This window comes from Taurulus bubalis (genome assembly GCF_910589615.1).
Source record: "Taurulus bubalis genome assembly, chromosome: 1".
Classification (NCBI taxonomy): Eukaryota; Metazoa; Chordata; class Actinopteri; order Perciformes; family Cottidae; genus Taurulus; species Taurulus bubalis.
The window spans coordinates 25376875-25390407 of NC_136589.1; the positions used below are offsets into that span (position 1 = coordinate 25376875).

At 43.0% G+C, this 13533-nt stretch overlaps 1 protein-coding gene across 2 annotated transcripts; it reads left to right on the forward strand.

The window, feature by feature from the left end:
• Positions 1 to 1040: 1040 nt before the first annotated feature.
• On the forward strand, positions 1041 to 11910 carry LOC306744296 (CTD small phosphatase-like protein; the record flags this gene model as incomplete). Of its 2 annotated transcripts, XM_079226912.1 has the most annotated exons (8): positions 1041 to 1139; positions 8375 to 8526; positions 8673 to 8705; positions 9635 to 9736; positions 10340 to 10396; positions 10880 to 10972; positions 11470 to 11655; positions 11785 to 11910. In XM_079226912.1, the coding sequence occupies exons 1-8, from the start codon at positions 1064 to 1066 to the stop codon at positions 11908 to 11910; spliced, it is 825 nt and encodes a 274-aa protein (XP_079083038.1). In that variant the 5' UTR covers positions 1041 to 1063. The 2 variants fall into 2 exon arrangements, with proteins under 2 accessions (XP_079083038.1, XP_079083039.1); XM_079226913.1 differs by lacking the exon at positions 8673 to 8705.
• Positions 11911 to 13533: the final 1623 nt, after the last annotated feature.

Here is a 13533-nt window from a genome sequence, read left to right on the forward strand (position 1 = left end):
GACTTTATTTTATTTTGTATAGTTATCCAATAATCTTTCCCATCATAAAGTGATATATTTCCTATACTCCAAATCCGACACTGCGATTGGTTGAATAGAGGCGGGCACTGTACTATACTGTACGAGTATGAATGCAGGGTATCCTCGACGCAGTCTGCAACTTTAGACACTAGGTGGCGCTCTCGGCTTGTTCAAATTAACCCCACGGAACATACGCCGAGATAAACGTCAACTAATGTACTTGGCTCGATAAAGAGCGCGTTAAAGACGCGGCTGTAGGCGTCGCCATGTCCCCGCGCACAAAGTGTATTGTTTTCCAACGTGTCCCTTCATGCTAAAGAGCTGTGATATATCGCGTGAGGCCAGCAGTAATTACAGGGGAGAGGAGGCTGGAGCAAAGTGGCGTCCAGCAGCCAGCTGCATGGGTTTGAGCAACGTAGTGCGGCGAGGCTGCCTGCCGGAGAGAATCCATCACAGAAACAAACCGCCCCCTCCCACTCCGAGTGCCCCCGCTTCAGATGCAACTACAAATACATAAAGCCTCCATGTTGCGGTGGGACCGTCGGACCGGCAGATGAACCGTGTGCTCCGGAGTGTTCGCTAACGTCAACGGTCGATACGTGATTTTAGGACGAGAGCGACCCTCCGACGGGCGTCCTGCGGGTTTCAACGTGGTTCCAGACGCGGCCTCGCATTTTGGATGGTCGGAGCTCCACAGCTAACACAAGCTACTTGCTAACTATTTAGCGATTCAACGTCGGTGTTTTTTTGTTTTGTTTCTTATTCAGCCACACACACACACTGTCGGTGTTTGCTCACGAAACACTTGTTTGCAGCGATGGTATTTAGCGAAGAGCCATAAATGAGAGCCGTTCACGGGCTTCACTTCACACCGTGCTCGCTGGCCGGCTTCCCCGCAGCCGCAACACTTCGCCCCGGACGGCTGCAGCTTCGTGGGCTGGCTGGTCACCCTCATCTGAAGCAGCTAGCTAGGAAACGAAGCGAGCGCGCTTGTGCGAATAACATTGCGGAGGGAACAAAACCGGAATAACCACCCGTCTAAATGGACCACATGTCCATCATAACCCAAGTTTCCAACCCGAAGGATGAAGAAATACAATCCTTTAACCAGGAAAAAGGTAAGGAAAAGTCAACTAGCGGCAGCGAACTAATGCTAGCGGGCTAACTACTTTTCTCTGACGTTGAGCTCTTAGCTCGCTAGCTGCTTTACTAGTTGAAGACACTGGTTGCCTGCTTGTGATAGTTATATATATATATACATATAACACATAGAAACATAACTAGCGTTAGTTAACAAACTCTTAATAAGCAACAAGTTCATCAGAGTGGCCTCGTCCCGGATAAGTTATCGAAGTAGCTGGACGTCTGTTTGTTGCGCCTTGAAGCCACGAAAGCGCTCCAGTGTTTGTGCTTTAATCCCTTTAATGTTGGCTAAATCAACGGGCACATTGTTGGTGTTGGTGTGAAACAGTAGTCGTCCACACACAACACGTTAAGCCAAACGATGCCACGTCTTCGCTTCTCAATGTTTTTGTTTTCTAGACTTTTTGTTTTGTTCCGTTTTGGGCCACATAACGGGACTTAATGATCTGATGATGCACTTTACGAATCACCAACACAAGCAAAGCCCAGAAGTTCAAGGTGGTCTGCATGGTAGCACAATAGTTTTTTGAGGATAAAGGATACATGCAGAGAACTTTAGGCATCTGCTGTCAGTGATGTTGGCAAATGGCATTTGAATTGGCACATCTTTTTTCCGTCAGACAAGAGACTTCAGGGCTGGGCTGAACTCGTAGGATGACTTATTTTTGCTAACGTTATCCGATTATCTGCTTTTGTCTGTGTTATTTATAGTGGAGCTGCCTTATATCTGATGGAGACTGTCCTTTGTATTGTCGGTGTCCTGCCAGTCGAGGTGGTGTTTTCTCATTGTTATCTCCAGTAGAACGAAATATTTCTATCTTGGATGCAATCGTTATTCAAATTTAAATTTCCACATTCACTGATTTTATAGCTCAAGGGAATATTAGAGTAGTTCCCTGTGCCTTAATTTTCACTTCCACTCCTTATGTCATTTCTCTCTATGCATTTATCCGTTTTCACGCTTCAGCATGATCTGCAGTGGAGGTCAAATCCCCCCCATAGCTGCTAATGTCCATCCATTCCCATTCCTGGGGCTACTCCGACACTCATGGGACGTGTATCAGTATCGCATCTCAAACCTCACTTGTCAGACCATTAGTAATGTGCGAACTTAAGTCTTTCAAGCACAACAATGCATTTTCCTCTGGGGGGAACAAATTCATTCCTCAGTAACTACTATGGAATCTATCTAGGCGTCATATGAGATTATCAATGCACGTGTGTTTGAGTTATGGGAGGATAGAGGCTATAGGCATCACCCAGAAATGTGGATGTATGGCCGTTTCGGTTCCACTGCAGTGATACACGCTTACTAACATCTTGATATTATGTCTCGGTAAAGATTTGATCAAGATACCGGTAGTTAGTTTGAAAGCTGCCAGAATGTTTTTTTCAAGGGTGTGTTAGCATCACAATTTGGTGCTTGGAGGTTGTGCTGGGGAAAAAGTGGCACTGAAGTCACTTGGGGTCACTGCATATGAGAAGTGCTGAAATCACAAATCAAATGAGTAGATGAAAATGATTGAGAGCTGTAAGTGTCCATGTCAAGATGCCAGATTTATGAATATTTAGTTTTTGCTTTTCTTTGTTTCTGTGTAAATTCACTTCTTTTGGTTAGAGAAAGTAAGCAACTGTAAGGCATCATTATGAGCTTGTGATATGGATTGTTTTTATTTATAGACTACATGATTCCTTGAAAGAGTTTAATTGATGGTTTCCACTCGGCTTCTGCCAATCGGCTTGTAGCTCCGTCACTGCGAGCTAAACACTCAACAAAGTCACGACTGTTTGCTGTCCTGGCTCCTCAATGGTGGAATGAGCTCCCCATTGACATCAGGACAGCAGAAAGTCTCTACATTTCCCGCCACAAACTAAAAACAATTATTTTTCGACTACACCGTGAATATGTAAGGAAGCGCAGTAGTAGCACTTAAATGGCACTTACTGATAGCACTTTGTAGTTTAACTTTATTGAGGAAATTGTACTTTCGCGATTCTTGTTCTGAGTTTGTACTCATGGTTGAATTGCACTTATTGTAAGTTACTTTGGATAAAAGCGTCAGCTAAATAAAATGTAATGTAATGTTTATATTTAGTAAGTACAAGTGAGTGTGTAGTGAAATATTTATATTGTTCTCTTGAGTTCGGGATTTGTTGTGTAGTGCCACACAGAAGGTCTTCAAATTTTATTATAGAGCAAGTATGTATCAGTCGTTTATTTATTTATATATATATATATGTGTATATAAATACATTTAATTTGGTAATAAGAAAAATCTAATTTAGCGAAAACAGGCCACTTTGTAAAGCCATGTCAAAGATCCGTCATTACATGCGTCACCACTATTGCAATATTATACCCTTCCTGTCTCCTAAGTGGGCGTGGTGACATGTTTTCTTTTTCTTACATTAGATATTTTCATAGCAAACATTTGTATTTAGCATTACAATAAAGTAGTCAGCTAAGGGTTTTTGCAAACATGTATTGCTGAGACGGAGAACGTTCTCAAACAACATGCTCAAACATTTTCTCTGGATTTGTCGGTCAAAAATGCGGTTTTAGTGTCACAATGTTCACAAAATATGTAGCTTGTGAAAAAGGGCTCCAATATTTACTTTGGTGACTAAGGGGGCGAAAGTCGAGTAAGAGGGCGAAGTAGAGCAGTGATGTTGCTGTTATTTATCCTCCTTCTTTTATTTTAAGAATGAGTCACACATGCTTCCCTTGGGGCGGAGTCAAATCTTTACATAATTATAGAAATGATATGGCAATGTGCTTCATTCCATTTGTTCTGGACATTTTGAAAACTGGTTTAATTTGGCCATGATATTACACTTTTATTTGTATTTTTTTGCATCGAACAAATGGAGAATATCTTAGTCACAATCAGAATATACAGCAGGATTCTTTGCTTTATTTTCTCTGTTTATTATAAAGCCAACCAATGATTTGGCTGTCTCTTAGCAATCGCTTAACACGCAGCCCATCCCCGCAGCTGTCCGAGAGGAATTTTGACAGGTAGTCTTACATTGCTTGAACAGGCTCCAAGCTGGCTGGACAAAAATTGACCACCTTTGCTCTAAGTGTTACTCTACTGGCCGTCGAACAACATGCGGCTGCCTTTCACACTGGTTTGGCTGCCAAGCAGCAGCCTAAATATAGACTTGCTGCCCTGTTGGCCAGCGCACCACTGACCTCCAGGCCAAGTATAACTACTTGCAAGGATGACAATGTTTAGTTTACAAAACAATTTAGTTTGGAAAAAACATACAACTTGATTTTCTAAAGAAGATAATAAGGTGTGCTTAGTGAGTCTTTTTTTTATCTTGTCGGGAGTTATCCACCCGGACCGTAATGCATTTATAAGATGCAAGGGTGTCTCTTACACGATCCCTTCTTTCACCCTTATAGTAAATGCTCCTCTACAGTCATCGTGGAATCCAAGATGTTTGAGGATTGATTTATGTGTGGGGGTATGCACTGAGCACTGCAGTTGTTGATGACTGTCACTTACACCAGACAGGTTCCGTCAGACTGTGAGGTTCCTCATTAGGGATGTTTAGACCTTTTTATAAATATGAAGTCTATTAAAGCATTTGACTTGCAAATAAAAACATCTGCAGCCAATTTAGTTGAACATGATTGATCTGTGGAAATAAGTAGAGGTTCAATGGAACCTCAACTGAACTAATAATTATAATGTTTCGATCTGCCCAGCAGGTAAATCAATAAGATAAGATAATCCTTTATTAGTCCCTCAGTGGGGAAATTACAGGATTACAGCAGCACTGCTCACAAGTGAATAAAGAGTAAAGAATAATAAAATAAAATAAAGTAATATAAATAAGCAGTAAAACAGTAGAATATTAATATACAGACAGGATAGAAAAGTATATATAAAAAGTACTTCAACGTATTGGACGTAATGTTGCAGCAGGTGAATGATAAAGTGTTCAAAGTGATCCATTGTCAAGTGGTCTACTGTGAGCTCAGCTGGTTGTGCAGCCTGACAATGCTACAATACATACTGCTGTATGTTGAGTGGTTTTATTCCCCTTGAAACTCATGACAAATAAATATTTTTAATCTTTTAATGCCCTTTATACACTGCTATCTAACTAATTACAAAATAAATTATGTAAAAAAAAAAAAGTGCAAATAGCATGTGTTATTAAATGGCTTGTGGCCTAAATGTTTGATTATTGAGGACACAGTCATATTATAAGAAGGTGTCGTTTATATATGGTTAATAAGTAAGTAAAATGATTATAACATAACATTCACGGGGGAATTTCCGAGCTCACTGCAGAGCTCTGGCCGACTGATAGCCGATTGTGTTGTAGCCAAAGTGCCTTCACAAAATTGTGAACGTGTTGTGTTTTGAGGTGATAAAAGTGGTTGCGTGTATTGCTGCCTATGGGGAGAACTTTTGCCTCGCATAGTCTGTCCATTATTGTACTTGTTTTGACGTGAGACCTTTCAAATTGACGAATATGATTGATTAAACACTCTTACTGTCCTCATCATTCGGTCATGCCACCGTTTCCATTTTCTCCACAGACCTTTTTTCTTGTGATGTAGATATGCATGTGTAACGTCAGTGAGAGGCTTTACTCAAGTTTTTAAGATAGTAGTGACTAACTTGAATATGGTGCTGTTGGGTAATAAATGCTTAATGTTTTTTGGTAATGAAACCTTGAAATGCAAGTTGGGAAAGACTTGAATACAGGAGCTGAACTTTGACCTGTAACTTTGTGAATTAGGCAGAGTGTACCCTCTCATAATTACTACCCTCCATCCACCCCAGGTCAGCGATGTGCGTTTGAGGCCCAGTTCTGCTGGGCACTACATGACTCGGTAGTCCTTGGTTGTTTTTCTGAGGGTCTTTGTGCAGAAGAATCAATATGGCGTCCGCTTGTAGTGATGAGTCACAGGAAGCTGACGACTGCCTCGCTGTCTCAGTTTTACAGTAATGCACAGCTGAAATGACAAGACAAAGTCCACTTTAATGAAATAACTTGTATGGGCCTGGTTAGGTTTTTTAATTAATTTTTTAAACCAAGCTTACTATGCCAGATATGATCATCTAGGACGGGGTGTCAAACATGCGGCCCGCCAGGGGGTCCAGTCCGGCCCGCGGGCTAATTCTTAAAATAGAAAAAAGAAAAAATTAAGAAGAAAAAACTAGCTGAGCTAGGACTCGAACCACTGATCCTCTGCCATTGAACCACAGTCACAACTGTTTTGACATCTGACATTACTACACATATTGCTCAACAGCAAAGAGAAGCCCAGGCAGGTAAACAGTGGTCTGATGTCTGAATTTTTTATGTTTCTAGTTTATTGTAGAAAGACCTTTTAAAATAGGGTTTATCATGCAAATACCTAAAGAAATATTGTCATTATGTATGCGTTATTATGCCATGATTTGACTGGTGCAGCCCACTTGAGATCAAAATGGGCAGCATGCGGCCCCTTCACTAAAATGAGTTTGACACCCCTGATCTAGGGCATCATGGGGAACAATTTGGTTATTAATGTTTGCCCAAGCAAATCTCTAACTTAGTTCACTAGTTTGGTATTTGGTGGTTGTGTAAAGGTTTGTTTTTCCCAGCGGATTGGGTAAGAATGTGTCCTTTATACTCTGGAAACATTTGGGCAGTAGCAGGAACTCCGTCTGCATCATGTTTTCCTCTCCTTGCAGCATGCCTCTTTTTCGTTTTGGACACTAAGACGATTCATAGGGGAGTGATGGACGTGATCCGTCTCTTCATAGACCCAGTCGATGTTACTCTGATCGTAAAAGCTGTTAATGTGGCTAATTAATGTTTTTATTTTATTTTTTACCTTAACCCCTTTTGGTTTTACAATAATATGATCACTACTCGCCAGATACAGTTTTAGTCGGACTACTCCACAATCACTGCCTGTCTGAGCAATTCCATGTGTTAAAAGGTTTTACGTTACTTTGAATAAGTGGCTGAACGTTTTAATGTTTCCTTGTTGATGGATGCATATTGTACTTCCATTGTCTCGGGGTGAAGAGCCTGTGTCACTGATGAGTTATAATCTAGATACCCAGCACGGCCTGCCCTAAATTGAAAAGCAGTAATTAAGGAGGACAGTGACAGAGGGATTGGGGCCAAGGCAAAGTGCTTCATGTAGCCGCGACATGCCGTTGCTCTGTCAGGGTCTGATACATTTCCTGCACAATATTTTTAGCTGTGGTATATATAATTGATGTACTCTTCTTAAAACAATAGTGTGTGTAACTCCAGCCTTTGCTGCCGGATAAACATTAGTTATAAAAATAAACAGTTATTCTATGCGTTTTCTCCAGGCACAGTGTTTCCCATGACAAATGTCTGTTGTGTACTTGTTTAAGGTCAGGAGCACAAGGTGGCACAATATCAAGATGCCAAAAAACATGACATAATGCTATTTGTTTGTCGCTGGTCTTCAGTTGCAAAAGCATTCTGGTTGTTTGAGCCGAGGGGTGATCAGGGAGGAGGGGGGGACTAATGGGTGGAGAGGAATGCAGCCTTGTATAGGCTCTCTGGGGTCCGAGGGGCCTCCCACCTCCTCCCTCCCCTCTTCTTCTCTTGTGCACGTCCAGGCTGCTTCAGTCACTCACCTGCCAGCTGAAACACGGGGAGGCAAATGTAAGCAAGCTTTCAAAATGGAGACTCCAAGGCCAATCAGGTGAAGGGATCCACGACAGGGCAAAGAGTAGGAGGAGGAGGGTGGAGAGGGGGGGGGCTTCCAACTTGTCACTATTAATAAAAGCTTGGTGTCTGATTTAGGCCCTGCTCCGTAGTCCTGGAATGAGGGGTGATTTGCAATCAGAGCAGAGCTCTGAACTGTCGCTATGTGTGACTGATGAAGTCACCCGGCCAGCCAAGTTATTTTCTGATCAGTGGTTCTGCCAAGCCGGGTCAACAAAACCGACACTAATGCCATTTAATCACACAGTCAAGGTCTCACCTATTGTTGTGATTCAGTGTAGCTCACACCATTGTGGTCGCTTAGGATGATTGTAATCGACACATAACAGTTTGGTCACTCCAGCAGCAATCGCAGCTCGGCATGCAAATAACCAAAAGTAAATGCTTCCCAGCTGTGGCATTTTTTTTTTATGACAAAACATCAATTTGCATATCCACTTGTTCAGCCTCTCCGCTCTCCCACTCCCTCCTGTTGTTTTGACAGCGTCCCAGTCCAACAGCAGCCTGAAGAAGCAAAGGAGCCGGAGCATCTTCAGCACCTTCCTCTGCTGCTTCCGCAACTACAATGTGGACCCGCCAGCCGCCAACACCAGCTCCCTGCCTCCACCTGTTGAGGAGAATGGATCTCCTCCCAAGGTGGGCTGCTGCTCCACTAAACGCATGCTATTTGTTTTTTGTTCGTTTGTTTACCTTTGGGATATTATCTACGATATTATCTTCTTCTTTTTTTGTTCTCCTTCCTACCCTTGTTTATGCGTGTGTCTATCTCTCTTGTGTTGTAGTGTGACCAGGTCGACGTCATCCCCATCCCTAGTGTATGTATTATTTTTTTTTCTCGTTTTCTTTGCATTTGGGCTGGTGCTGGCACATGCTGACTGTGTGGTCTCCAGTGCTCCTTGGAGAGCTTTTGCTCCGCTCCCATACTGCGGTTCAGCATCAGCTGATCGTAGAACTGGCTGCATGGAGGGTTTATACACACCCATGGGTTTAAATGTTGGCTCAGTGCCTGGTCTGCATGCGTGACACTCACGGTGGTTTGTATGCTTTCAGAAATACTGAGACACTAACTATGTAACAAGTTAAGTGTGAAACAGTTTCCATTAATCGCCTCAGGTGCTTCCATGCAAGAAGTAAATCCATTTATTGTGCTGCTTTATCCGTGCAATTGGATACTATTAGTGAGAGTTAAGCGCCACAGTAGCTCCTCAACTTAAAGTTTGCTTCCCCAGCTATAGGGGTGAAACTAATAATCCAGTTAGGTCTGGCCAACATACCGGTTAAACTACCCATCAGTGACTATGGAATTCAACTCTTAAAATTCATCCAAAGTGAAAGTTTAGTTTTTTAACACATAGTTCCCCCATGATTTCATCCTATCATGCTTACACATCAATTCAATGTAACTGAAAGCAGCTAAACTTCTTTTTTTATTCAATCTCCAAAGATTTGACAAAACTATAAGACGATTGATGGCGTTACTTTCTACGAGAAGTTGGCTGTAGCCGGGAGATATCCGGTGTTGAAGAATCCCATCGGTTGTCATTGTGAAGCACATCATTTCAGACATGGGTTTATCTCTGCTGCATTGTCACCCATGGAGATACTCTTCATAACAGTGTTGGCCTTTCTGCTCAGCCTCACACATTAATTTATGCAAACTACATGTCTTCTATCACTCTCTGTCTGTCTTTCTCTTTCACGCTCACCCCATTTATCTGACATTATGTCTCGTCTTTCCCAACAGCCACCAGCCAAATACCTCCTACCAGAGATGCTAATATCTGACTACGGCAAAAAGTGTGTGGTGATTGACTTGGATGAAACGCTCGTCCACAGCTCATTCAAGGTGAGAAGAGGCTAAAGCTCAAATAGAGGTTCACTATTGATGTTGTTCGCAGTTGTCAGCGTGAGCTGGCGAAGGCCGTCTGTGTTGCAAAGACACAGTTACCCTCTGGCTTGACCATCTTTGCATAATAGATGCGATTTCTCAATGGAAAGAAAATGTTGGATTTCACAAACATCATTGTAAAGCATACAGCATATACGCCTCACAATGAGATTAATACACAATGTATATCTACGTCATTGTTGTCGTCATATCCAAACGTCAGCCAGTAACCTGCAGGAAGTCAAAGCCGTGTTAAACCCCTTAACACACTGTGTAAACAAAGCCAGGAGAGGAGCATCCTCTCTCTGTCCAGTTGCTACTGAGGGCACCGCCTCGTTGCCCGTTGAGTTAGATTACTAGAGAGGTTGCGGGAGGAAGGAAGGACAAAGAGTGGGATTTGTTTTGGCATAAAGGAGATAATTTTCTTCTTCTTCCTTCCAGATATATTACAATATGTGTGTTGCAAAACTGTAGTGCTCCTAGCAGGACCTCTGCTGATCAGTTGTGGTACTACACCCACTGTTTGAAAGACTGTTTGAGCATCGATGTTTCTTCTTGCAGCCCATCAGCAATGCCGACTTTATCGTCCCGGTGGAGATCGACGGTACTGTTCATCAGGTATGGTTCACACACACAATAAAAAGGCCATTTTTAGTGAAGTATACCTCTATTTTTTGCATCAGAGGTCACTTTTGTTCCCATGTCACGCTACCGAAGAGACTGGCTGTGATCCAGTTCAAGTAATCCAGGATAGGCTGTGTATATCCTGGTTGGCCTATTCACGATTACTTGCACTGGGTGGCAGTCACTGGGCGAAGAGAGGACAGCGTCTCAACTGAGTGAAAACGATGTCTCTTAGAGAGGACGGTCACCGAGCAGAATGATGCTTTTTGACAACGCAAGAAATGAGTAGCGGTAATTCTTTTGTCTACGTAACATTTAACAGCATAGAGTCCAAATTCTGCTATTAAATTGCGTGAGTAAATTTCTGCTCCTCTCACATTTCATACTGTCAGCCGTGCGTTTCTCTCAACACTCGTGTTCCACATGCACGTTGTTTTTCCTCCAACGCTGGCCTAACATCCGCGGTGTGTCTTGCAGGTGTATGTGCTGAAACGACCCCATGTGGATGAGTTCCTCCAAAGGATGGGGGACCTATTTGAATGTGTCCTCTTTACAGCCAGTCTTGCCAAGGTGCGTTCATACCCGTACACGTTGTCTTTGCTCATACATGTGTGCTTTGGTCACAAACCAGTGCCGTGGAGCAACATTTTCTATTTCCTTGTCCTGGTACATTTCATCTGCTCTCACTGTCTGAATGTTCACACTTCCTCTGCCTCGCTCTCCATCTGTGTGTTTTCGCCTCTGAGCCAATAATGCATGGGTAAGTATAATAAATGAAACGGAGAAATAACCATGTTCCGGGCCTCCTGTTTCAGTAGCGTCAGACTGTCCCTGTGCTGAGTTAAAAGGCAGCTAGCTGTCAGTCGTGCTTTTCGTAGTCGTAGTATCTGCTGGGGCATCGTCAGGTAAACACAACCTGCTTTCTTTTGGAACATTAGCGTAGCATTTCCAAGTTGTTCTGTTGGTGCTCTAGCTGAGGCATTATGACCACAACGACCTTGCCCTTGATTTGATCCTTTTGTGTGCATTTTTTCCGTATTTGTAACATGTTTGTTTGGTTTGGACAGTATGCAGATCCTGTGGCAGACCTGCTGGATCAGTGGGGCGTCTTCCGAGAGCGCCTCTTTCGAGAATCCTGCGTTTTTCACAGAGGGAACTACGTCAAAGACCTGAGCCGGCTGGGACGAGAGCTCAGCAACGTTATCATTGTTGACAATTCGCCCGCCTCTTACATTTTCCACCCAGAAAATGCTGTGAGTTCCTTCACCACAAGTTGTTTTGGGGTTCTGTCCCCCGGTTTGAATACAGTGATCCTCTCCATAAAGTATGAGTTGGTATTAGAACAAAAAGCTAACTGCAGGTGGTTTTTCCCGTCCCCCTAGGTCCCCGTCCAATCTTGGTTTGACGATATGAATGACACGGAGCTCCTGGACCTGCTGCCTTTCTTCGAGGGACTCAGCAAAGAAGAGGAGGTTTACGGGGTCCTGCAGGATCTGAGAGGCAGGTAGCAGGACACGCCTCAGCGTCGCCTGTGCTCTCTATCCTCCCCTCTGTCGATCTCTGCCCTTTTCTACAACCACACCTCTCAGACTCAGGCAGATCGTCACACACGCGCCCCTCTTGTCTCTGCCCCAAGGGGACGCCTCTGGGGTCTAACTGTGGAAACCTCCATGTAACCCCCCCAGTCCCCGCTCTCATCACCTGGTGACCGGCTGCCTTCCGAGTGCCATCAGAGAAAAACACTAAAATATCCCAGGAGCACTGTGTTTCACAAAAAAAAAGAAAGAACACACCAGAAAGTGTACAGAGTGTCCTAAGTTGATAATAGTGGGGAGAAAATGCTAAGAGAAATGAACTCTGGTCTTCATTTTAAACCAACAAAGTTTTACTATTTGGTGAAGTGCTTATTTTAAAACCAAAATGAGAAAAAAAACGCCCAACAACAACAACCACATGTTGTCTGAAATTTCTTTTGTGGTACCACACAAAAGTCTGAGAAGATCTTGTCCTCGTATTGTTGCTATGCAGGCAGTCTCTGGTAGAAGAAAGGACTGTGATTCTCTTTTCTTACTGAATGAAGTGCCTTGTGTGAATGTTGTTTATATGGGGAGGTATTTTGTACATGGCATATTTCCAGAGTACTTCAGTCTTTTCACACAAAATATGCTTTAAAGTGGACACAGAAGTATCTTCATATAAAAGTTTGACTTATTTTTTTGATTTATCAAATGCTGGGTAAATGTCTCCATAGTATTCTCTTTTTTCCTTTTCCCTGGCATGCTTGTGCCATTATATAGACGTGACTTTCTTTCTGCTTTCATTATATGTAGAAATAGTTTGTTTGTTTTAGGCAAAGGAGTATGTTTGCAATTGTGAACTGTTTGTGAACCCCAGTACAGTAGTTCTCTTGCATTTTGATCTGAAAGCACAGATAAAATTGTGCCATTTATTTTTCTGTCTCTCACATTACACCCCCCCCCCCCCCCCCCCCCCCCCCCCCTCCCCCACCCCCCCCCCCCATGTCCAATTGTATTATTTGTCAAAAAAGCAAATTATTTTCTTCATATCTTTACCAGGGGTTCAGCCATAACCGTTGAAGCATTAGTAGTAAGTATAGGATTTATCCTTTTGACAAATAGTTGTCAAATACATGTGTGTGTTTGTATTGTCACAAGGTCCCTGTTTGTCATGTTGTGCTTATCATATGGCTAGCTGTTAGCCTGCCTCACCTTCTTGTCTTTTTATTTTTCGGGTGGGCGGGGCAGCTTCACCTTACGGGATGATCCTTCTCAATAATTGTACACAGTTGCAAAGGTATCCCTTTTGTTGTTTCAAATGGTCTGGGAACTTACAGTAAATGGGTCGAGTGCCATGTTTTAGTTTTTTTCGACAAGGTCCGTCTCTAGGGAATATAGGAAAGTGTTGGTTCGAGTCTGGATAGTGTTAAAATGGCTTTACAAACGGCGATGGCCCGTACTCGACCAGTGGAGTCGATGTGTGGTGTTTACCTTCCCAGACCCTTTCTAACTGCTCTTCACCTCAGTGCCTACGTTTGAGAGGAACCACGCAAACCGAATGCTGCAACATTAGCTACCATGGCAATAACTTTTTTTTTTTCTTTGTTTTTGTAG